At 44.4% G+C, this 24597-nt stretch overlaps 2 protein-coding genes across 11 annotated transcripts; both read right to left on the reverse strand.

The window, feature by feature from the left end:
- Window positions 1–10057: 10057 nt before the first annotated feature.
- Window positions 10058–13669, reverse strand: LOC121715838. 5 transcript variants are annotated; one of them, XM_042101832.1, is made up of 7 exons: window positions 13572–13669; window positions 12033–13466; window positions 11621–11910; window positions 11286–11523; window positions 10869–11116; window positions 10481–10767; window positions 10058–10399 (listed from the first exon to the last, which is right to left on the reverse strand). In XM_042101832.1, exon 2 carries the CDS (start codon window positions 13426–13428, stop codon window positions 12076–12078), a length of 1353 nt encoding a protein of 450 aa, XP_041957766.1. In that variant the 5' UTR covers window positions 13429–13466; window positions 13572–13669; the 3' UTR covers window positions 10058–10399; window positions 10481–10767; window positions 10869–11116; window positions 11286–11523; window positions 11621–11910; window positions 12033–12075. The 5 variants fall into 5 exon arrangements, with proteins under 5 accessions (XP_041957766.1, XP_041957765.1, XP_041957767.1 ...); XM_042101831.1 differs by having other exon boundaries at window positions 11256–11523; XM_042101833.1 differs by having other exon boundaries at window positions 11250–11523.
- Window positions 13670–18032: 4363 nt separating this feature from the next.
- On the reverse strand, window positions 18033–21644 carry LOC121715837. 6 transcript variants are annotated; one of them, XM_042101824.1, is made up of 6 exons: window positions 21547–21644; window positions 20008–21441; window positions 19596–19885; window positions 18844–19498; window positions 18456–18742; window positions 18033–18374 (listed from the first exon to the last, which is right to left on the reverse strand). In XM_042101824.1, the coding sequence occupies exon 2, from the start codon at window positions 21401–21403 to the stop codon at window positions 20051–20053; it is 1353 nt and encodes a 450-aa protein (XP_041957758.1). In that variant the 5' UTR covers window positions 21404–21441; window positions 21547–21644; the 3' UTR covers window positions 18033–18374; window positions 18456–18742; window positions 18844–19498; window positions 19596–19885; window positions 20008–20050. The 6 variants fall into 6 exon arrangements, with proteins under 6 accessions (XP_041957758.1, XP_041957762.1, XP_041957760.1 ...); XM_042101828.1 differs by having other exon boundaries at window positions 18844–19091; window positions 19377–19885; XM_042101826.1 differs by having other exon boundaries at window positions 18844–19091; window positions 19261–19885.
- Between the last annotated feature and the right edge of the window lie 2953 nt (window positions 21645–24597).

The following is a 24597-nucleotide window of genomic DNA, read 5'->3' on the forward strand; positions in this document are numbered from 1 at the left end:
AGCTATATTTATTATTGGGGGCCAAGCAGCGAAGCTGCGAAGGCACCCATTGTTATTGTTAGTTTTCTTATTATTATTATTCCTCTGCCATTGAAGTCTATGGCAGCCCATAGAACCGTCTGGTGAAAAGTTGTGAAATTTGGCACACTGATAGGGGACAGTCTCGTAATTAATTTCACCAAGTTTCATACCGGCACCTTGAGCGCTCTAGCGCCACCAACAGGCCAAATTTGGATTTGCGTTCGCGCACGTAACTTCTGACCTGTTGACCCGATTGTCATAAATCAGGTATCGTTGGAATCCTTGGACCAAGCCGAGTTCAACGCACCCTATGACGTCATTTTCCGCCATGATGGATTTTCCGCCATATTGGATTTTAGTGAAAGTGAAACTAAAACTTCACAGGTCACAAATTTTGTCCGATCGTCACCAAACTTGACACACATGCTCTTCAGACCAAGCCGCACAAAAGTTATCCCTTTTCGTCTTCGGAACTCAAACCGTTTGACCGTAACAGCCAATCGAAGTTTGCGGCGAAGCCGCCAAACAGGAAGTGAGCTCATATCTCAGCAACCCATTCATCTGTCATAACCAAACTTAGTACACGTACTCAGGACCCAATCAGGGGGACGCTCAAGAAATCTGGTGACCTTTGACCTCTAGGGGGCGCTGTAATTAAGAAACATGCCTTTTGGCCTGTAGCTGCAGTTGTGTTTAGAATTAAAATGCACTAGTGGTGTCTGTTAATACTGTTGGAGGTCCTTAGGCCGACCCAAGCCAACTTGTGATGTCATCGTAATTGATTCGGCCGCCATATTGGATTTAATCAAAAACACGTACAAGTTTTCGCAGGTCACAAATTTCATCTGTTCTTCACCAAAATTGGCAGAGACCATCTTCAGACCATGCCTGATGAGTGCATTGCTTTCTGGAACAATTGACAGAAGCATTGACCTGTACCAGCCAATCGAAATTTGCGGCGAAGCCGCCAAACAGGAAGTGATTTCATATCTCAGCAACGCTTTCATGTATCAAAACCAAATTTAGTACATGTACCTCAGACCCCATCGGGAGGACGCTCAAGAAATTTGGTGACATTTGACCTCTAGGGGGCACCGTAATTGACAAAAATGCATTTTGGCCAGTAGTTGCTGATGCGCATTATTTTGCAATGGAAGTCAATGGCAGCCCATAGAACCGTCTGGTAAAAAGTTATACAATTTTGCACACTAATTGGGGACAGTCCAATAATTCATTTCACCAAGTTTCATGCCGGCACCTCAAGCGCTCTAACGCCACCAACAGGCCAAAGTTGGACTTGTGTTCACGGACGTAACTTTTGACCTGTTGACCCGAATGTCAAAATGAGGTATCATTGGAATCCTTGGGCCAAGCCGAGTTCAACACACCCTATGACGTCAATTGTTGACCTCTGTGTTTAAATCACAGCAAGTGTGATCATATCTCAGTCAATCTTTTATTTTTGATGTGAAACTGATGACAGCAAGTTCCATCTAGTTCATTCTAATGTGTGCGTGCAAGGGTGGGACGGGGTGGGATGGGCAGAGGCGGTTGCGGCGGTGGGCTGGCTGGGGGAGGGGGCTGCGACACTCAGCCCTGGTTCAGCCCCACAAAATCAGTTATGTTTTGATGTGAAACTTGACCTTGTAACTCAGCCAATCTTGGGTTGTATGGCATGGAACTTGCTGTGACTGCTTAACGCTTAAGAACGTAACTATCCGTAAAAGCGTACCGTCACACTTTTGTGTTTGGAATGTTGCTACATAAGTATTCTAATTGCTGCTTAACAATGGGCTACCACTGGTTGGCTAACATGGGCTGACATTGTACATTCTCAAAGTCAAAAATGGTCTCTCGCAAATCACTTTGCCACTACCATTTTGTTATGTCCACATTTTGCAGATCTAGTTTATATTATGATTGTGTGGTCGGGCTATACTGTACATGACAAAATCCACGGAAGTGGCAAGTATTGGGAAGACGTTTATTTACAGGAGGCTACAAATGTTTCTAGCTTCACTGCCATTTATTGCCATATTTCTGAATGTCAGTCATTACACCAAGCACAATAAAACAAGCAAAATGAGTGATTTTTCTAAATTAAATGATGATGTTATTCAGTGTTTAGTCAAATCTCATGGCCACTGAAAAGATGAAAATCAAAATGACCGCGAAATGTACGGAATGCTGGAAACAAACATCGTTCATTCACGAGCTATGAAGCTTTCAGTAACGCACGGCTCAGGAAACCTAGTTTGCTACATTCATGACATTAAAACTCGCACAAGAAATGCGCATACATCTTTATCTTGTCCCATTATAATCACAGCTTTATTTGCGCAATAGCAGTGCATCCATCAAGTCCGTCAATGCAAAACATTACAGCGACCGGCATCTCGAAGTTCATTCATTCAGAAAACATTCGTAGTATTTACAGACGCTATACAATTTCATCGATAATATTAGTCATGGCACATTTGAAAAGGCGTCAGCTTACTGATGAAGAGATCAGGGTTATTTTTACATCTAATGACGACTCTGATGTGGACATTGAACATCCGTCTGAGGTAAGAGCAGAGATATTTGCGTGTCCTGTTATCCTCGTGACAATTGTAACACGTTGTCAGCGCGACTTCATTTGCGTAATCAGGTGCATGCATGCAACACATGTGATCACATGATGAAAGCATGTGTGTGTGTGGTACTTTGCAATATTCACGTGAAATAAAACAGACCAGGGGCCTCATGTACAAAGCTTGCATACGCACAAAAATGCTGCGTACGTCACTTCTCATGCTCACGTGCGGATGTACGAAGGCTGACTTGAACGTGAGAATGTGAGGTCCTCCACGCAAACTTCATGTCTGGCGTAGGCCTACGCACATTTCCAATGTGTATCGTCAGTTGGCGACACTTAGAGGCAATGCAGCGCAACAACATTAGTTGATCGCGAGTCTAGGCCTTTATTTGCACAGTATATTGTGAAACGTGGGTTATTAAAAATGATAACACTTCGAAAGTAGTTGACCTTTGACCTGTAGGGGGTGCTGCAATTAGCAATATTGCATTTTGATCTGTAGTTGCGATGTGTTTTATCAATCTTTTATTTTTGGATGTGAAACAGATGACAACATATTCCATCCAGTTCATTCTAATGCGTGGTAGGGCGGGGCGGAACGGGGTGGGACGGACAGGGGTGATTAGGTGGGGGGGCTGGCTGGCGGAGGCGGTGGCAATACTCAGCCCTGTTTCAGCCCTACAAAATCAGTTATGTTTGATGTGACACTTGTTGAAAGTGTTGATCGCGACTGTCTGCTGAGTTCTATCTTGTCGCCGTGGCTACTCCGGCCTATACTACTGCTTGGCCCCCTCATTGCTGCTTGCAGCTATATTTGGGGGCCAAGCAGCGAAGCTGCGAGGCAACCATTGTGTTTCTATTTGTTCTTATTATTATTATTATTATTATTATTCCGCCATTGAAGTCAATGGCAGCCCATAGAACCGTCTGGTGAAAAGTTGTGAAATTTGGCACACTGATTAGGGACAGTCCCATGATTAATGTCACCAAGTTTCATGATGGCACCTAGAGCACTCTAGCGCCACCAACAGGCCAAAGTTGGACGTGCGTTCATGCACGTAACTTTTGACCCGTATGGCCGATTGTCAAAAATGAGGTATCGTTGGAATCCTTGGACCAAGCCGAGTTCAACGCACCCTATGACGTCATTTTCCGCCATGATGGATTTTCCGCCATATTGGATTTTAGTGAAAGTGAAACTAAAACTTCACAGGTCACAAATTTTGTCCGATCGTCACCAAACTTGACACACATGCTCTTCAGACCAAGCCGCACAAAAGTTATTCTTTTTCGTCTTCGGAACTAAAACCGTTCGCGCGTAACAGCCAATCGAAATTTGCGGCGAAGCCGCCAAACAGGAAGTGAGCTCATATCTCAGCAACCCATTGATCTATCATAACCAAACTAAGTCCATGGACTCAGGACCCAATCAGGGGGACGCTCAAGAAATTTGGTGACCTTTGACCTCTAGGGGGCGCTGTAATTAAGAAACATGCCTTTTGGCCTGTAGCTGCAGTTGTGCTTAGAATTGAAACCCACTAGTGGTGTCTGGTACTACTGTTGAAGGTCCTTAGGCCGACCCATGCCAACTTGTGATGTCATCGTAATTGATTCGGCCGCCATATTGGATTTAATCAAAAACACGTACACATTTTTGCAGGTCACAAATTTCAGCGGATCCTCACCAAAATTGGCAGAGACCATCTACAGACCATGCCTGATGAGTGCATTGCTTTCTGGAACAATTGACAGAGACATTGGCCTGTACCAGCCAATCAAAATTTGCGGCGAAGCCGCCAAACAGGAAGTGATGTCATATCTCAGCAACGCTTTCATGTATCAAAACCAAACTTAGTACATGTACCTCAGACCACATCGGGAGGATGCTCAAGAAATTTGGTGACATTTGACCTCTAGGGGGCTCCGTAATTGACAAAAATGCATTTTGGTCAGTAGTTGCTGATGCGCATTATTTTGCAATGGAAGTCAAAGGCAGCCCATAGAACCGTCTGGTAAAAAGTTATAAAATTTTGCACACTAATTGGGGACAGTCCAATAATTCATTTCACCAAGTTTCATGCCGGCACCTCAAGTGTTCTAGCGCCACCAACAGGCCAAAGTTGGACTTGTGTTCACGGACGTAACTTTTGACCTGTTGACCCGAATGGCAAAATGAGGTATCATTGGAATCCTTGGGCCAAGCCGAGTTCAACACACCCTATGACGTCAATTTTTGACCTCTGTGTTTAAATCACAGCAAGTGTGATCATATCTCAGTCAATCTTTTATTTTTGATGTGAAACTGATGACAGCAAGTTCCATCTAGTTCATTCTAATGCATGCCGTGCGTGCAAGGGTGGGACGGGGTGGGATGGGCAGGGGCGGTTGCGGCGGTGGGCTGGCTGGGGGAGGGGGCGGCGACACTCAGCCCTGGTTCAGCCCCACAAAATCAGTTATGTTTTGATGTGAAACTTGACCTTGTAACTCAGCCAATCTTGGGTTGTATGGCATGGAACTTGCTGTGACTGCTTAAGGCTATATGTCTGATGCAACGGCATTGACTTACATGGTTAATCTGGCCTGCTGATCTCACTGCTTGGCCCCCTCATTGCTGCTTGCAGCTATATTTGGGGGCCAAGCAGCGAAGCTGCGAAGGCACCCATTGTGTTTCTATGATTTCTTATTATTATTATTTAACATCTTTCCTCTGCCATTGAAGTCTATGGCAGCCCATAGAACCGTCTGGTAAAAAGTTGTGAAATTTGGCACACTGATTGGGGATAGTACATTGATTAATTTCACCAAGTTTCATGTCGGCACCTCGAGGGCTCTAGCGCCACCAACAGGCCAAAGTTTGACGTGCGTTCACGCACGTAACTTTTGACCTGTTGACCCGATTTTGAAAAATGAGGTATCGTTGGAATCCTTGGACCAAGCCGAGTTCAACGCACCCTATGACGTCATTTTCCGCCATGATGGATTTTCCACCATATTGGATTTTAGTGAAAGTGAAACTAAAACTTCACAGGTCACAAATTTTGTCCGATCGTCACCAAACTTGACACACATGCTCTTCAGACCAAGCCGCACAAAAGTTATCACTTTTCGTCTTCGGAACTCTAACCGTTTGACCGTAACAGCCAATCGAAATATGCGGCGAAGCCGCCAAACAGGAAGTGAGCTCATATCTCAGCAACCCATTCATCTATCATAACCAAACTTAGTACATGGACTCAGGACCCAATCAGGGGGAGGCTCAAAAAATCTGGTGACCTTTGACCTCTAGGGGGCGCTGTAATTAAGAAACATGCCTTTTGGCCTGTAGCTGCTGTTTTGCTTAGAATTAAAATGCACTAGTGGTGTCTGGTAATACTGTTGGAGGTCCTTAGGCCGACCCAAGCCGACTTGTGATGTCATCGTAATTGATTCGGCCGCCATATTGGATTTAATCAAAAACACGTACACGTTTTTGCAGGTCACAAATTTCAGCGGATCCTCACCAAAATTGGCAGAGACCATCAACAGACCATGCCTGATGAGTGTATTGCTTTCTGGAACAATTGACAGAAGCATTGACCTGTACCAGCCAATCGAAATTTGCGGCGAAGCCACCAAACAGGAAGTGATTTCATATCTCAGCAACGCTTTCATGTATCAAAACCAAATTTAGTACATGTACCTCAGACCCCATCGGGAGGACGCTCAAGAAATTTGGTGACATTTGACCTCTAGGGGGCACCGTAATTGACAAAAATGCATTTTGGCCAGTAGTTGCTGATGCGCATTATTTTGCAATCGAAGTCAATGGCAGCCCATAGAACCGTCTGGTAAAAAGTTATACAATTTTGCACACTAATTGGGGACAGTCCAATAATTCATTTCACCAAGTTTCATACCGGCACCTTGAGCGCTCTAGCGCCACCAACAGGCCAAAGTTGGACTTGCGTTCACGCACGTAACTTTTGACCCGTTGATCCGATTGTCAAAAATTAGGTATTGTTAGAATCCTTGGACCAAGCCGAGTTCAACGCATCCTATGACGTCAATTTCCGCCATGATGGATTTTCCGCCATTTTGGATTTCATCAAAAACACTAAAAAGTCTTCAAAGGTCAAAAATGTTGTCCGATCGACACCAAATCTGACACACTTGATCTTCAGACCAAGCCTCACAAAAGTTATTCATTTTCGTCTTCGGAACTCAAACCGTTCGCCCGTAACAGCCAATCGAAATATGTGGCGAAGCCGCCAAACAGGAAGTGAGCTCATATCTCAGTAACCCTTGCATGTATCAAAGCCAAACTTGGTGCATGGACTCAGGACTCAATCAGGGGGACGCTCAAGAAATCTGGTGACCTTTGACCTCTAGGGGGCGCTGTAATTAAGAAACATGCCTTTTGGCCTGTAGCTGCTGTTGTGCTTAGAATTAAAACGCACTAGTGGTGTCTGGTAATACTGTTGGAGGTCCTTAGGCCGACCCAGGCCAACTTGTGATGTCATCGTAATTGATTCGGCCGCCATATTAGATTTAATCAAAAACACGTACGAATTTTCGCAGGTCACAAATTTCAGTGGATCCTCACCAAAATTGGCACAGAACATCTTCAGACCATGCCTTATCAGTGCATCGCTTTTTGGAACGATTGACAGTAGCATTCGACTGTAACAGCCAATCGAAACTTGCGGCAAAGCCGCCAAACAGGAAGTGAGCTCATATCTCAGCAACCCTGCCATGTATCATCACCAAACTTACTACATATATTCATGACCCCATTAGGAGGACGCTCAAGAAATTTGGTGACCTTTGACCTGTAGGGGGTGCTGCAATTAGCAATGTTGCATTTTGATCTGTAGTTGCGATGTGTTTTATCGATCTTTTATTTTTGGATGTGAAACAGATGACAACATATTCCATCCAGTCATTCTAATGCGTGCGTGGTAGGGCGGGGCGGGACGGGGTGGGATGGGCAGGGGTGATTAGGTGGAGGGGCTGGCTGGCGGAGGCGGTGGCAGTACTCAGCCCTGTTTCAGCCCTACAAAATCAGTTATGTTTGATGTGACACTTGTTGAAAGTGTTGATCGCGAGTGTCTGCTGAGTTCTATCTTGTCGCCGTGGCTACTCCGGCCTATACTGCTTGGCCCCCTCATTGCTGCTTGCAGCTATATTTATTATTATTATTCCTCTGCCATTGAAGTCAATGGCAGCCCATAGAACCGTCTGGCAAAAAGTTCTGAAATTTGGCACAGTGATTGGAGACAGTCCAATGATTAATTTCACCAAGTTTCATGTCGGCACCTCTAGCGCTCTAGCGCCACCAACAGGCCAAAGTTGGACTTGCGTTCATGCACGTAACTTCTGACCCGTTGACCCGATTGTCAAAAATGAGGTATCGCTGGAATCCTTGGACCAAGCTGAGTTCAACGCACCCTATGACGTCAATTTCCGCCATGATGGATTTTCCGCCATTTTGGATTTCATCAAAAACACTAAAAAGTCTTCACAGGTCACAAATTTTGTCCGATCGACACCAAACCTGACACACTTCATCTTCAGACCAAGCCTCACAAAAGTTATTCCTTTTCGTCTTCGGAACTCAAACCGTTCGCCCGTAACAGCCAATCGAAATATGCGGCGAAGCCGCCAAACAGGAAGTGAGCTCATATCTCAGCAACCCAATCATCTATCATAACCAAACTTAGTACATGGACTCAGGACCCAATCAGGGGGACGCTCAAGAAATCTGGTGACCTTTGACCTCTAGGGGGCGCTATAATTAAGAAACATGCCTTTTGGCCTGTAGCTGCTGTTGTGCTTAGAATTAAAACGCACTACTGGTGTCTGTTAATACTGTTGGAGGTCCTTAGGCCGACCCAAGCCAATTTGTGATGTCATCATAACTGATTCGGCCGCCATATTGGATTTAATCAAAAACACATGAAAATTTTCGCAGGTCACAAATTTCAGCGGATCCTCGCCAACATTGGCAGAGATCATCTTCAGACCATGCCTTATCAGTGCTTTGCTTTCTGCAACAATTGCCAGAAGCATTCGGCTGTAACAGCCAATCGAAACTTGCGGCGAAGCCGCCAAACAGGAAGTGAGCTCATATCTCAGCAACCCTTGCATGTATCAAAGCCAAACTTGGTGCATGGACTCAGGACCCAATCAGGGGGACGCTCAAGAAATCTGGTGACCTTTGACCTCTAGGGGGCGCTGTAATTAAGAAACATGCCTTTTGGCCTGTAGCTGCTGTTGTGCTTAGAATTAAAACGCACTAGTGGTGTCTGGTAATACTGTTGGAGGTCCTTAGGCCGATCCAGGCCAACTTGTGATGTCATCTTAATTGATTCGGCCGCCCTATTGGATTTAATCAAAAACATCAAAAAGTTTTCACAGGTCGCAAATTTCATCTAATTTTCACCACCATTGGCACAGATCATCTTCAGACCATAACCTATGAATATCTTGCTCTCTTGAACAATTGACAAAAGCATTCGCCCGTAACCGCCAATCGAAATTGGTGGCGAAGCCGCCAAACAGGAAGTGAGCTCATATCTCAGCAACCCTGCCATGTATCATAACCAAACTTACTACATATATTCATGACCCCATTAGGAGGACGCTCAAAAACTTTGGTGACCTTTGACCTGTAGGGGGTGCTGCAATTAGCAATGTTGCATTTTGATCTGTAGTTGCGATGTGTTTTATCGATCTTTTATTTTTGGATGTGAAACAGATGACAACATATTCCATCCAGTCATTCTAATGCGTGCGTGGTAGGGCGGGGCGGGACGGGGTGGGACGGGCAGGGGTGATTAGGTGGGGGTGCTGGCTGGCGGAGGCGGTGGCAATACTCAGCCCTGTTTCAGCCCTACAAAATCAGTTATGTTTGATGTAACACTTGTTGAAAGTGTTGATCGCGAGTGTCTGCTGAGTTCTATCTTGTCGCCGTGGCTACTCCGGCCTATACTGCTTGGCCCCCTCATTGCTGCTTGCAGCTATATTTATTATTATTATTATTATTAACAATAATAATAGCACTAAATAAATAAATCGTTTTTATACTTCTTCTGAGTTATGAGTTTTGAAAAGTTGCCGTGTTGCATAATATTGTCATGTTGTTTGGCTTTGATATTTTAATATGACTGGAGACAGCTGGGGCTGTCACAGTAATCATTGTTCACTTAAATGGTGCCTTGTAAGACTATCATTGGTAAAAAGCTTCTAAATCAGTATTACGGCATGAAAAATTTTGTGAAGGGTGCCATTTGGTTTTATTCAATGTCAATGTGTTCATCAGAAACTGTTCACTGTGATGTAACTTTGTTTACAATTTATAGACTTTTTGTGTGAAAATACCTTGAAATAAAATCTGAAAATGCCAGTAGGTTTTCAATCGAGTAAAGTGGAAAGCTCATCGATTTTAAAGGATATGTTTCAACACTGCAAAGACCCTTCTCGAACAAAACTTTAAAATGTTTATTTTATTGCAGAATGAGTGAAAGAGGGAGATCAATAAAGGCAGGGTAAAACAGGGAGGAAGGCCGTGAAAAGCTTCATGATGGGTGACAGTTTACAGCAATAAGATCTGAGAGTCATGCTTGAGTCAAAAATTGGGTTGAAGTTTGAGTAAAAAATATAGCTGTGTCAACTTCGCATATACCATCTCAAATCCTGTCTGAAAGAGATCTCTTCTTAAGTTCGTCCTTATTTAGATCCTTATCTTTGAGACTATTCTCATGTGTGTCCAGTTGATGTTGATTGAATGGGGAGTGTAAACAGACAGATGGAAGCTATAGGCTGTAAAAGAGAAACACATACAGGTGTTACACTGTGTTCAGGCAAGTATTAGTGGTCCAGCACACACTTTCTGGATCGTACCTGTCTTAATCCAACTCCCCACTGACACACAATTCCATTCCTTTTCACCTGCTGGACTTTTAGCCAGGGGGTGGGTTCTCAGTCCTCACTTACAGAGACCTGTTATGTATGATTGATGTGTTCGGTCCTGATGTGGTGTAAGTAATAGGCAAAAAGTTCCAGCTCTTCTGATTCCATGCTGGAATCCTTCTTCTCTATGCCCTGATATTTTGTGGTGTTGGGTGTGCCTGTGTGTCCAGTTGATGGTAAGTTCATGGGGACTGGGAGTAGACAGATAGGTCCCTCAACTGTAAAATAGAAGCAGAGAATATAAATCATTATACCATGTGTTGTGGCAGCAATGCATCTTAAATGGACACTTACTCGGTTCACTAACTACTGTACCTACCTGTCCAAACCCAAGTCCCCACTGACACACATTTCCTTCTGTTGTTATCCTGGAGGGGTGGTGGGCACATAGGTACCATAGGTGTGGCTTCTGGGAAAGCCAAAATGTGCCACCTCTTTTTTCCCTGATACGCAGGGTGGGTCCTTCAGGGAAAAAAGCTGGTGAACTGTGAGTAGCACAAAGCTTGCCTGTGTGTCCAGTTGATGTTGAGTAACTGGGGACTGGAAGTAGACAAATAGACCCCTCAGCTGTAGAAGAGAAGTAGAGAGAACATAAAAACGTTATACTGTGTGTTAGTGGCAGTAAGACATGTTAAATGGACTCTTACTCAGTTAACTACCTGCCTGTGTGTGCAGTTGTTGAATAAACTCAAATAACTACCACTACCTGTCTAAACCCAAATCCCCACTGACACACATTTCCTTTCCTGTCATCCTTTAGGGGTAGAGTGCTCTCTTAGTGTGCAGTAATAGATGATCAGGAGCATAGATGATGTGGCTTGTGATGTTGATGCAACCCCTAAAATGTGCCACCTCTTGTCTTCGTATGCAGGGTCCTTCAAATCATTGCGCTGGTCAAAGTAGCGACCAAGTTTGCCTGTGTGTCCAGTTGATGTTGAGTAGTTGGGGACCGGAAGTAGAGATGGACCCCTCGACTGTGAAAGAGAAGCAGATTCCTAAAAGCAGTCTACTGTGTTTCTGACACTAAGCATTGATTTGTAGTGATATGGGTGTTTGTTGAGTAGGCCTTACCTGTCTACATCCAAATCCCCACCGACACACAGCTCCATTTCTATCATCCTCTGGCCAAACCTAGAGGACCAGTGTGCTCCTAGTATGCACAGATTCATGCCTTGTTGTATCGATGGAGTTTGTGGCCTCTGATGTTGATATGGTGGAAAATCAAATGCCATCCCTTCTGTTATGCTTGGATCCTTCTAATTGTTGTGCTGATATTAGTAGCATCATGTGTACCCGTGTGTCCAACTGATGGTGAGTGAATTGGGGACTGGAAGTTGACAAATGGATCCTCCTCTGACTGACTGGAAGAACAGGATGAAGCATGATTAGTTTGTGGTGCTTAGGCTTATTGTGTGGTTATTCCCTACCCTTAAATGAACTGAATGAACAATATTTGGATCTTGCCGGGCTTTTGAACCCTTACCTGTCTGAGTCCAAGTCCCCGCAGACACACAGCGCCGCGGCGCTCATCCAAGGACCACTCTGTGAGTGGACATGGGCTTGCGGGTTCTGAGACGGAAGGTGCGGGCCATCGGCAAGGCGAGCGTGAGGCGTCTCCGGCGCCTGTGCGGCGGTCTGCACGTGCGTCTGCGTTCTCTGGCGTCGCTTTGCAAAGTCTCCAGTGGAACTGCGTGCTCGGGGATGACACGGTGCACGTCCTGCTCATACCCAGGGTCCCTTTGGGTCCTAGAGGAAGCGGCTACGTTACTCCCGCGGCCGTGGAGGCTGACGGATGCTTGCTGCTGCTTCTGCTGCTGCTGCTGCGTCTCTCTCAAGGCGGACAGGATCATGCGTGGCGGCTCGTGATCGCAGGCTGTGCTGTGAGGCACGCTGGTTGCCTGCTGGAGCTCCCTCATCTGCTGTTGATCACTGATGTTACAGACCATAGATGCATTCTGGCTCAGTGGAGGGAGTGTGGTGGATTGGTCAACAGTGCTACTGAGGCGTCTGGGCTCCATTTGTGGCCTCCTGGGTAGAAGACGTGGCCTCGGGGCCAGTGGAGATCGCTCGAATGGAGGAAGTCGTGGTGCCGTCTGTGGCCTGGTCCTTTCCTGGTACTCACTCCAATTGGTGCTAATGCTGTCACCAGCAGCGAAGCAAACGCATTCATTTGTGTCTGCTGACACATACGTATAAGCCGGAGAGTCACGATTGTGCCTTGCTTGGCGTCTTCCTGGGCGCCTCCCGATGTCGCTAGGTGCTGCCGGGGACTGTGGTGGTGGAACTGGTTCCAGGCGAACAACTCGGGACGGCTCTTCTGCATGGACCGCCTCACCCTGCATTGTTATGTTGCGGCGCCTGCTTGCTCTTGGCTGCGTGGGTCTGCTGGGCTCCCTGGGCCTCGTGTCTGCAGGAGGCAGTGGTCTGAGTAGCCTCGGGCCTGCACAGCCCGTCAGGTCCAATCCGCTCCCAGAGGGGCCGGCCTGCATCATGTGTGCGGACTGACCAGCTGCCGCGATGCTCCTAGGGTCTCCTCCAGGTGCCCGGCCCATCGGCCCAACTGCTGCTCGCAGTTCCCTCTGAGTCACCCCGTTCCTGGCCAGAGGCAACCTTCCATGAGGCGCGGTGGACTTTGTCACCTGAAGCCTTGGGTGGAGCGTGGCTGCGGTGGAGGTCAGCGAGACTGTTCCGTGAAGTGTCGGGAAGCGGGTGGGCTCGTGTGGCGTGAGCGTCACACGACTATCTGCCACAGGGAAGATATCCCGTTGGGTTACAAGCGGGAAATGTAACCTTGGCTCCGACTCACGAGGCCAATCCTCACGGCGCCTGGAGGAATTGTCTTCAGGTGGCTCCTTTCCTGGGTTTCCTATGTCTTTCATGGTTATACCATTGAGACGGAAGCCCAGTGTAACTGTCTCTGGTAAAATAAAGAAATGAAAAGATACATGTAATTAGACTATCTATTAGAATTTTAACAAATCTAATTGTTAATTTAGTTTTTAGAGTGTTGTCTGAAACTTACATCAACTGAAATCGTATATTAGTCAAAATGAAATATTATGAAAACTGTATTTTCTCTTGACTGATTGAATCTCTCGTCTGGGACTGGGGCAATACTGTAAAATCAGCTGAATTTATACAAATTCTGACGATGACGTCAAAGAAATGCATTGTGGCCATTATGACATAGCTCGTCATAAACGGTTTGCGCCTGCATGGAAATGAACGTCACAATTCAATCACTGTTCTGAAGTCTCCTGCAGCTCTGATTGAACGAAATTACTGTCGTAGAAGGCTATGTTATGTACACCGTCTCTTCACTGATCTCGCCTGTTATTCCATCCACAAGACAGCAGAACAAAACCTTTTTATCTGTCAGGATCAGTAGTCATTCAGCTCCGTGATATGTAGCCTAATTAACGAGATTCCCCCCATATACGGACATAGAAAGAAAAAAGACGATAGGTATAGGCTACTATAGGAAACCAACAAACACCACCATCTGAAATGTAATCAAATGTAAATAACGCACAAATTATTAGCCTAGTGATGGTTCCAGAGAGAGTAGCCTAAACACTGAGGGGTTTGTCCTGGTGGTTTTGCGTTTTTCGTAAGTGGCGTGCGCTATCAAAAGCTTATATTTACTGCATCATGCGGAGCGGTAGGCATGTCAACAATATCGCAAAAGCTACCGGTACAATTATCATAAAACTTGTTGGAAAGGTGTACAGGCTAAGGAAACCCCATTCATTTTTGGAGCCGATCAGAGGATCTTTGAAGCATTTTCCATTGTAGCCTATTTCTTGCAATGATAGCGAAAGTGAAACTAGTGCCCTTTTAGTTCAAATGATGAATTTGTTCATACATGTGTCATTCATTTATTTTGTCATTCATTTATTCTTACACCATAAGACACTTTTTGCATCTGTGCCTATGTTTGTCAAGCCCCCCCAATGTTGACATCATGACTACGTCCTTGCTAGGCCTGATATAAAGGCTAATGATGATGATGCTACATTAGATTGGCTATACAATTCATTATTTACTAAAGGAATGGCCAATTAATAAAAAAGGTAGCAATCTAAATTTATCCAAATTCGTTTGAAGCCAAGATAAAGCCAGATAGCATAAGATATAGTTTGCATCTGTGCCCAATATTATGACAGCTCATTGTGTGATCTGAAATATTATGTAAAAATATAATATATTTTTCCCCGCCCCTCTCTTCAGTTAAGATGTTCAGAACTGCACCAAATTTTATGTGTATGATTAACCTGACATTCTCTGGGTGTATGCAAAGTTTTGTAGAATTTCATTCATGGGGGGCTCTAAAAAAATTAAGTTATGTGTACATTTAGTGACTGTACACTCATTCGCCTGTAGATGGTGGTGCACACATATACACACGCACACACACACACAGGCACACACATATTATCGGTATCGGCAATTAGAACGGCCGATACATAATTACAAATTCAGCAGGATTAAAGGAAAACCAAATATTCATCATCAATTGGCTGCATTTCCAGTATTGGCATTAGGTAGTCGTTTGTCCACCAGATGACGCATCTTTGCAGTGAGACGTAATTTTGTTGGAAGTTAATCTAATGTGGGTTGGAAAGACAAGGACAACACTGTAGTTTACAGCAGAGAACGTCTAATAAGGGTAGGATGATTTCCACATGAAATGTAATTCCCATTTCTTCTTGAAGCCGAAATAAATCTGAGAATGTTTATCGGACATGCTTGTTTTTTACTGCAGGTACAGTAGGCTACGTTAATCTTGTAAGTTATAGCCTAGGAGGTAAGTAAAATAATGTACCGTTAGCATTGGTTGAGTGATGGAGGCCAATTTGATTATGTATTTGTAGAAAACCATAAATGCGGTTATAGGCTACCAAGCAAATTGATAACAGCACTAATTCTATCTTACGACTGTCATCCCATTCTCTTATGACCATAACCTAGGCTACTAGCAGGAGCTAAGTGAGTTAGCCACAACACGTTCGCTAACGTGATGGTTTTCTAATGGAAAATATATAGGCTACCTGAAAGATAACTTGTCTATGATGCATCCTAAACTCCGGGCTGGGACATTTCTGCTCAAAGTCTCAAAAAGCATCTGTCAATGTTCATTCCCAAACACCCACTAGGCTACTTCAATCCTCTATTTTCAAAGGTGATTCAAGTAAGGAAGAGCATGGCTCAAAGTAAAGTAACTAGGACTGAAACATAAATTCGTCAAAGTGAATAATTCGTGTCAACTCGCCGCAATGTAGATTTATTAACGCACCCGTGATGATCTACATCTCCATTTAAACCAAATGTTTTAGAGCGCAAGTTGAGAGATGTATTCAGGACAGGGCTGTACCTACACATATTTGTTGCACGTGCTACAAAAATCATTCCTTGCGATGGATGATTTAGTACCAACGTTACACCGGTCTAATAGTTTTGCCTATGGCTAGCCTGAGACGCTTTTTGTTTGTTCGAAGTGCGTGTTTAGGGTGTGAGAGGGGAGTCGATGTGCTTTGATTCCAGCTTGGTAGTTGTAGTCTATGCAATTAAAAAGCACATGTGTGTGAAGTATCCAAACAATGATAACACTTTCTTTATTATGGCTGCTTTAGCCACAGACCTTCAGCTACTGTACAGTGGGCCCCATTTAGAAGTGTCCACTTCATTCGCGCTTTCCGTGATTCACGCAGCTGCGTGAAATGTATTACTACTGATATGCAAAATTATTAACTTTTCGCCAAGAGGTGGCAGCTTAAGTCCGCTTGATACTGTTGGTTCCCAAAGGAGATTTTATTTGGGTCGCCAGCATAGCCTAGTGACAATATATGTTGTGTAATAGGCCTAGCATAGGGCCTACATTATATAGCTTATAGTTTAACGGTCACGGTTTTGTCATAACTCCCTCTATGCATTTTTGCATTTAGAATAGCTCTAAAACCGGGGGGCAAACGTTGCAGAGGGGGCGCAATATAGGCTATTTCTATCGGGCGCCTACCATGGACTAGGCTGGGTGAACCCAGCCTGATCTGCCGACAGTTTCTTTTTCGATTTCTTAAAAGATTGAGCTTGGTCTGGCGAAAGCCAGACTAACCATGGACCTAATAGTTGCAAAATGCAAGGGAACATGAATCAGCCTATATTTGCACAAACAATAACGGACAGCAGCTCTTCAACTTGGCCGTTAAAATGTGTATCTAGAGACGCATTTCATGAAGGCCCTTTTGGACATGTCAGTTATTTGCACCACTGGGTAAAACTGCATTTTGTTTTAGACTACTGGTATTTAATTTGTGCATTGACAATTAAGTTGAATAACATATGAACTAGATGACTAAACTCTTGCATATGTAGAAGAATAAACATTCACAAAAATCCATGACATGACCTCTCTTCTTGATAGCTGTTGAAAACTGCATGGATCTGACAGGGATTGTTTTGTTAAATAACAAAAACAATCCCTAATACATTAATACATTAAATACATTATGCTGCTACCGTCTGCTTTTCCCAAATACAATGTAGCCTACAGGTGTACCTTTCATCAGTCCAGTTGCTATGGATGGACTGTGATGAACTGCCCTACTTGTGATTGTTTAGAGATTTTAAAGGTTTTATAACAATGCTACACATTTTTTGGCAAGTGCTACAAATCTATTCACCTTTGCAGCGCCAGTAGGCTACTTTGTGTGCGGCCCGCAAACACGCATTCCAAACCAGCATACACAAAAGTTTCAAGAGTGGGGGATGGAGTAGAAGATGGAGACAAATTCATTAATTAATGATTTATTTTCGCGGCATGGATGTACAGGACTGTGCGGCGGTCATATTGTGTACCGCTATGCGGTACATCTAGTTACTAAAGTAATGGCCAATTAATAAAAAAGGTAGCAATCTAAATTTATCCAAATTCGTTTGAAGCCAAGATATAGCCAGATACTGTAGCATAATATATAGTTTGCATCTGTGCCCAATATTATGACACAGTTCATTGTGTGATCTGAAATATTATTATTATTATTATTATTATTAACAATAATAATAGCACTAAATAAATACATCGTTTTTATACTTCTTCTGAGTTATGAGTTTTGAAAAGTTGCCGTGTTGCATAATATTGTCATGTTGTTTGGCTTTGATATTTTAATATGACTGGAGACAGCTGGGGCTGTCACAGTAATCATTGTTCACTTAAATGGTGCCTTGTAAGACTATCATTGGTAAAAAGCTTCTAAATCAGTATTACGGCATGAAAAATGTTGTGAAGGGTGCCATTTGGTTTTATTCAATGTCAATGTGTTCATCAGAAACTGTTCACTGTGATGTAACTTTGTTTACAATTTATAGACATTTTGTGTGAAAATACCTTGAAATAAAATCTGAAAATGCCAGTAGGTTTTCAATCGAGTAAAGTGGAAAGCTCATCGATTTTAAAGGATATGTTTCAACACTGCAAAGACCCTTCTCGAACAAAACTTTAAAATGTTTATTTTATTGCAGAATGAGTGAAAGAGGGAGATCAATAAAGGCAGGGTAAAACAGGGAGGAAGGCCGTGAAAAGCTTCATGATGGGTGACAGTTTACAGCAATAAGATCTGAGAGTCATGCTTGAGTCAAAAATTGGGTTGAAGTTTGAGTAAAAAATATAGCTGTGTCAACTTCGCATATACCATCTCAAATCCTGTCTGAAAGAGATCTCTTCTTAAGTTCTTCCTTATTTAGATCCTTATCTTTGAGACTATTCTCATGTGTGTCCAGTTGATGTTGATTGAATGGGGAGTGTAAACAGACAGATGGAAGCTATAGGCTGTAAAAGAGAAACACATACAGGTGTTACACTGTGTTCAGGCAAGTATTAGTGGTCCAGCACACACTTTCTGGATCGTACCTGTCTTAATCCAACTCCCCACTGACACACAATTCCATTCCTTTTCACCTGCTGGACTTTTAGCCAGGGGGTGGGTTCTCAGTCCTCACTTACAGAGACCTGTTATGTATGATTGATGTGTTCGGTCCTGATGTGGTGTAAGTAATAGGCAAAAAGTTCCAGCTCTTCTGATTCCATGCTGGAATCCTTCTTCTCTATGCCCTGATATTTTGTGGTGTTGGGTGTGCCTGTGTGTCCAGTTGATGGTAAGTTCATGGGGACTGGGAGTAGACAGATAGGTCCCTCAACTGTAAAATAGAAGCAGAGAATATAAATCATTATACCATGTGTTGTGGCAGCAATGCATCTTAAATGGACACTTACTCGGTTCACTAACTACTGTACCTACCTGTCCAAACCCAAGTCCCCACTGACACACATTTCCTTCTGTTGTTATCCTGGAGGGGTGGTGGGCACATAGGTACCATAGGTGTGGCTTCTGGGAAAGCCAAAATGTGCCACCTCTTTTTTCCCTGATACGCAGGGTGGGTCCTTCAGGGAAAAAAGCTGGTGAACTGTGAGTAGCACAAAGCTTGCCTGTGTGTCCAGTTGATGTTGAGTAACTGGGGACTGGAAGTAGACAAATAGACCCCTCAGCTGTAGAAGAGAAGTAGAGAGAACATAAAAACGTTATACTGTGTGTTAGTGGCAGTAAGACATGTTAAATGGACTCTTACTCAGTTAACTACCTGCCTGTGTGTGCAGTTGTTGAATAAACTCAAATAACTACCACTACCTGTCTAAACCCAAATCCCCACTGACACACATTTCCTTTCCTGTCATCCTTTAGGGGTAGAGTGCTCTCTTAGTGTGCAGTAATAGATGATCAGGAGCATAGATGATGTGGCTTGTGATGTTGATGCAACCCCTAAAATGTGCCACCTCTTGTCTTCGTATGCAGGGTCCTTCAAATCATTGCGCTGGTCAAAGTAGCGACCAAGTTTGCCTGTGTGTCCAGTTGATGTTGAGTAGTTGGGGACCGGAAGTAGAGATGGACCCCTCGACTGTGAAAGAGAAGCAGATTCCTAAAAGCAGTCTACTGTGTTTCTGACACTAAGCATTGATTTGTAGTGATATGGGTGTTTGTTGAGTAGGCCTTACCTGTCTACATCCAAATCCCCGCCGACACACAGCTCCATTTCTATCATCCTCTGGCCAAACCTAGAGGACCAGTGTGCTCCTAGAATGCACAGATTCATGCCTTGTTGTATCGATGGAGTTTGTGGCCTCTGATGTTGATATGGTGGAAAATCAAATGCCATCCCTTCTGTTATGCTTGGATCCTTCTAATTGTTGTGCTGATATTAGTAGCATCATGTGTACCCGTGTGTCCAACTGATGGTGAGTGAATTGGGGACTGGAAGTTGACAAATGGATCCTCCTCTGACTGACTGGAAGAACAGGATGAAGCATGATTAGTTTGTGGTGCTTAGGCTTATTGTGTGGTTATTCCCTACCCTTAAATGAACTGAATGAACAATATTTGGATCTTGCCGGGCTTTTGAACCCTTACCTGTCTGAGTCCAAGTCCCCGCAGACACACAGCGCCGCGGCGCTCATCCAAGGACCACTCTGTGAGTGGACATGGGCTTGCGGGTTCTGAGACGGAAGGTGCGGGCCATCGGCAAGGCGAGCGTGAGGCGTCTCCGGCGCCTGTGCGGCGGTCTGCACGTGCGTCTGCGTTCTCTGGCGTCGCTTTGCAAAGTCTCCAGTGGAACTGCGTGCTCGGCGATGACACGGTGCACGTCCTGCTCATACCCAGGGTCCCTTTGGGTCCTAGAGGAAGCGGCTACGTTACTCCCGCGGCCGTGGAGGCTGACGGATGCTTGCTGCTGCTTCTGCTGCTGCTGCTGCGTCTCTCTCAAGGCGGACAGGATCATGCGTGGCGGCTCGTGATCGCAGGCTGTGCTGTGAGGCACGCTGGTTGCCTGCTGGAGCTCCCTCATCTGCTGTTGATCACTGATGTTACAGACCATAGATGCATTCTGGCTCAGTGGAGGGAGTGTGGTGGATTGGTCAACAGTGCTACTGAGGCGTCTGGGCTCCATTTGTGGCCTCCTGGGTAGAAGACGTGGCCTCGGGGCCAGTGGAGATCGCTCGAATGGAGGAAGTCGTGGTGCCGTCTGTGGCCTGGTCCTTTCCTGGTACTCACTCCAATTGGTGCTAATGCTGTCACCAGCAGCGAAGCAAACGCATTCATTTGTGTCTGCTGACACATACGTATAAGCCGGAGAGTCACGATTGTGCCTTGCTTGGCGTCTTCCTGGGCGCCTCCCGATGTCGCTAGGTGCTGCCGGGGACTGTGGTGGTGGAACTGGTTCCAGGCGAACAACTCGGGGCGGCTCTTCTGCATGGACCGCCTCACCCTGCATTGTTATGTTGCGGCGCCTGCTTGCTCTTGGCTGCGTGGGTCTGCTGGGCTCCCTGGGCCTCGTGTCTGCAGGAGGCAGTGGTCTGAGTAGCCTCGGGCCTGCACAGCCCGTCAGGTCCAATCCGCTCCCAGAGGGGCCGGCCTGCATCATGTGTGCGGACTGACCAGCTGCCGCGATGCTCCTAGGGTCTCCTCCAGGTGCCCGGCCCATCGGCCCAACTGCTGCTCGCAGTTCCCTCTGAGTCACCCCGTTCCTGGCCAGAGGCAACCTTCCATGAGGCGCGGTGGACTTTGTCACCTGAAGCCTTGGGTGGAGCGTGGCTGCGGTGGAGGTCAGCGAGACTGTTCCGTGAAGTGTCGGGAAGCGGGTGGGCTCGTGTGGCGTGAGCGTCACACGACTATCTGCCACAGGGAAGATATCCCGTTGGGTTTCAAGCGGGAAATGTAACCTTGGCTCCGACTCACGAGGCCAATCCTCACGGCGCCTGGAGGAATTGTCTTCAGGTGGCTCCTTTCCTGGGTTTCCTATGTCTTTCATGGTTATACCATTGAGACGGAAGCCCAGTGTAACTGTCTCTGGTAAAATAAAGAAATGAAAAGATACATGTAATTAGACTATCTATTAGAATTTTAACAAATCTAATTGTTAATTTAGTTTTTAGAGTGTTGTCTGAAACTTACATCAACTGAAATCGTATATTAGTCAAAATGAAATATTATGAAAACTGTATTTTCTCTTGACTGATTGAATCTCTCGTCTGGGACTGGGGCAATACTGTAAAATCAGCTGAATTTATACAAATTCTGACGATGACGTCAAAGAAATGCATTGTGGCCATTATGACATAGCTCGTCATAAACGGTTTGCGCCTGCATGGAAATGAACGTCACAATTCAATCACTGTTCTGAAGTCTCCTGCAGCTCTGATTGAACGAAATTACTGTCGTAGAAGGCTATGTTATGTACACCGTCTCTTCACTGATCTCGCCTGTTATTCCATCCACAAGACAGCAGAACAAAACCTTTTTATCTGTCAGGATCAGTAGTCATTCAGCTCCGTGATATGTAGCCTAATTAACGAGATTCCCCCCATATACGGACATAGAAAGAAAAAAGACGATAGGTATAGGCTACTATAGGAAACCAACAAACACCACCATCTGAAATGTAATCAAATGTAAATAACGCACAAATGATTAGCCTAGTGATGGTTCCAGAGAGAGTAGCCTAAACACTGAGGGGTTTGTCCTGGTGGTTTTGCGTTTTTCGTAAGTGGCGTGCGCTATCAAAAGCTTATATTTACTGCATCATGCGGAGCGGTAGGCATGTCAACAATATCGCAAAAGCTACCGGTACAATTATCATAAAACTTGTTGGAAAGGTGTACAGGCTAAGGAAACCCCATTCATTTTTGGAGCCGATCAGAGGATCTTTGAAGCATTTTCCATTGTAGCCTATTTCTTGCAATGATAGCGAAAGTGAAACTAGTGCCCTTTTAGTTCAAATGATGAATTTGTTCATACATGTGTCATTCATTTATTTTGTCATTCATTTATTCTTACACCATAAGACACTTTTTGCATCTGTGCCTATGTTTGTCAAGCCCCCCCAATGTTGACATCATGACTACGTCCTTGCTAGGCCTGATATAAAGGCTAATGATGATGATGCTACATTAGATTGGCTATACAATTCATTATTTACTAAAGGAATGGCCAACTAATAAAAAAAGGTAGCAATCTAAATTTATCCAAATTCGTTTGAAGCCAAGATAAAGCCAGATAGCATAAGATATAGTTTGCATCTGTGCCCAATATTATGACAGCTCATTGTGTGATCTGAAATATTATGTAAAAATATAATATATTTTTCCCCGCCCCTCTCTTCAGTTAAGATGTTCAGAACTGCACCAAATTTTATGTGTATGATTAACCTGACATTCTCTGGGTGTATGCAAAGTTTTGTAGAATGTCATTCATGGGGGGCTCTAAAAAAATTAAGTTATGTGTACATTTAGTGACTGTACACTCATTCGCCTGTAGATGGTGGTGCACACATATCCACACGCACACACACACACAGGCACACATATATATTCGGTATCGGCAATTAGAACGGCCGATACATAATTACAAATTCAGCAGGATTAAAGGAAAACCAAATATTCATCATCAATTGGCTGCATTTCCAGTATTGGCATTAGGTAGTCGTTTGTCCACCAGATGACGCATCGTTGCAGTGAGACGTAATTTTGTTGGAAGTTAATCTAATGTGGGTTGGAAAGACAAGGACAACACTGTAGTTTACAGCAGAGAACGTCTAATAAGGGTAGGATGATTTCCACATGAAATGTAATTCCCATTTCTTCTTGAAGCCGAAATAAATCTGAGAATGTTTATCGGACATGCTTGTTTTTTACTGCAGGTACAGTAGGCTACGTTAATCTTGTAAGTTATAGCCTAGGAGGTAAGTAAAATAATGTACCGTTAGCATTGGTTGAGTGATGGAGGCCAATTTGATTATGTATTTGTAGAAAACCATAAATGCGGTTATAGGCTACCAAGCAAATTGATAACAGCACTAATTCTATCTTACGACTGTCATCCCATTCTCTTATGACCATAACCTAGGCTACTAGCAGGAGCTAAGTGAGTTAGCCACAACACGTTCGCTAACGTGATGGTTTTCTAATGGAAAATATATAGGCTACCTGAAAGATAACTTGTCTATGATGCATCCTAAACTCCGGGCTGGGACATTTCTGCTCAAAGTCTCAAAAAGCATCTGAGTCAATGTTCATTCCCAAACACCCACTAGGCTACTTCAATCCTCTATTTTCAAAGGTGATTCAAGTAAGGAAGAGCATGGCTCAAAGTAAAGTAACTAGGACTGAAACATAAATTCGTCAAAGTGAATAATTCGTGTCAACTCGCCGCAATGTAGATTTATTAACGCACCCGTGATGATCTACATCTCCATTTAAACCAAATGTTTTAGAGCGCAAGTTGAGAGATGTATTCAGGACAGGGCTGCACCTACACATATTTGTTGCACGTGCTACAAAAATCATTCCTTGCGATGGATGATTTAGTACCAACGTTACACCGGTCTGATAGTTTTGCCTATGGCTAGCCTGAGACGCTTTTTGTTTGTTCGAAGTGCGTGTTTAGGGTGTGAGAGGGGAGTCGATGTGCTTTGATTCCAGCTTGGTAGTTGTAGTCTATGCAATTAAAAAGCACATGTGTGTGAAGTATCCAAACAATGATAACACTTTCTTTATTATGGCTGCTTTAGCCACAGACCTTCAGCTACTGTACAGTGGGCCCCATTTAGAAGTGTCCACTTCATTCGCGCTTTCCGTGATTCACGCAGCTGCGTGAAATGTATTACTACTGATATGCAAAATTATTAACTTTTCGCCAAGAGGTGGCAGCTTAAGTCCGCTTGATACTGTTGGTTCCCAAAGGAGATTTTATTTGGGTCGCCAGCATAGCCTAGTGACAATATATGTTGTGTAATAGGCCTAGCATAGGGCCTACATTATATAGCTTATAGTTTAACGGTCACGGTTTTGTCATAACTCCCTCTATGCATTTTTGCATTTAGAATAGCTCTAAAACCGGGGGGCAAACGTTGCAGAGGGGGCGCAATATAGGCTATTTCTATCGGGCGCCTACCATGGACTAGGCTGGGTGAACCCAGCCTGATCTGCCGACAGTTTCTTTTTCGAT

This window comes from Alosa sapidissima, chromosome 8, assembly GCF_018492685.1.
Source record: "Alosa sapidissima isolate fAloSap1 chromosome 8, fAloSap1.pri, whole genome shotgun sequence".
Lineage (NCBI taxonomy): Eukaryota > Metazoa > Chordata > Actinopteri > Clupeiformes > Clupeidae > Alosa > Alosa sapidissima.

Coding starts and splice junctions, on each gene's coding strand:
- LOC121715837 (XM_042101824.1), bottom strand. CDS start 21,403: ATGAAAGACATAGGAAACCCAGGAAAGGAGCCACCTGAAGACAATTCC.
- LOC121715838 (XM_042101832.1), bottom strand. CDS start 13,428: ATGAAAGACATAGGAAACCCAGGAAAGGAGCCACCTGAAGACAATTCC.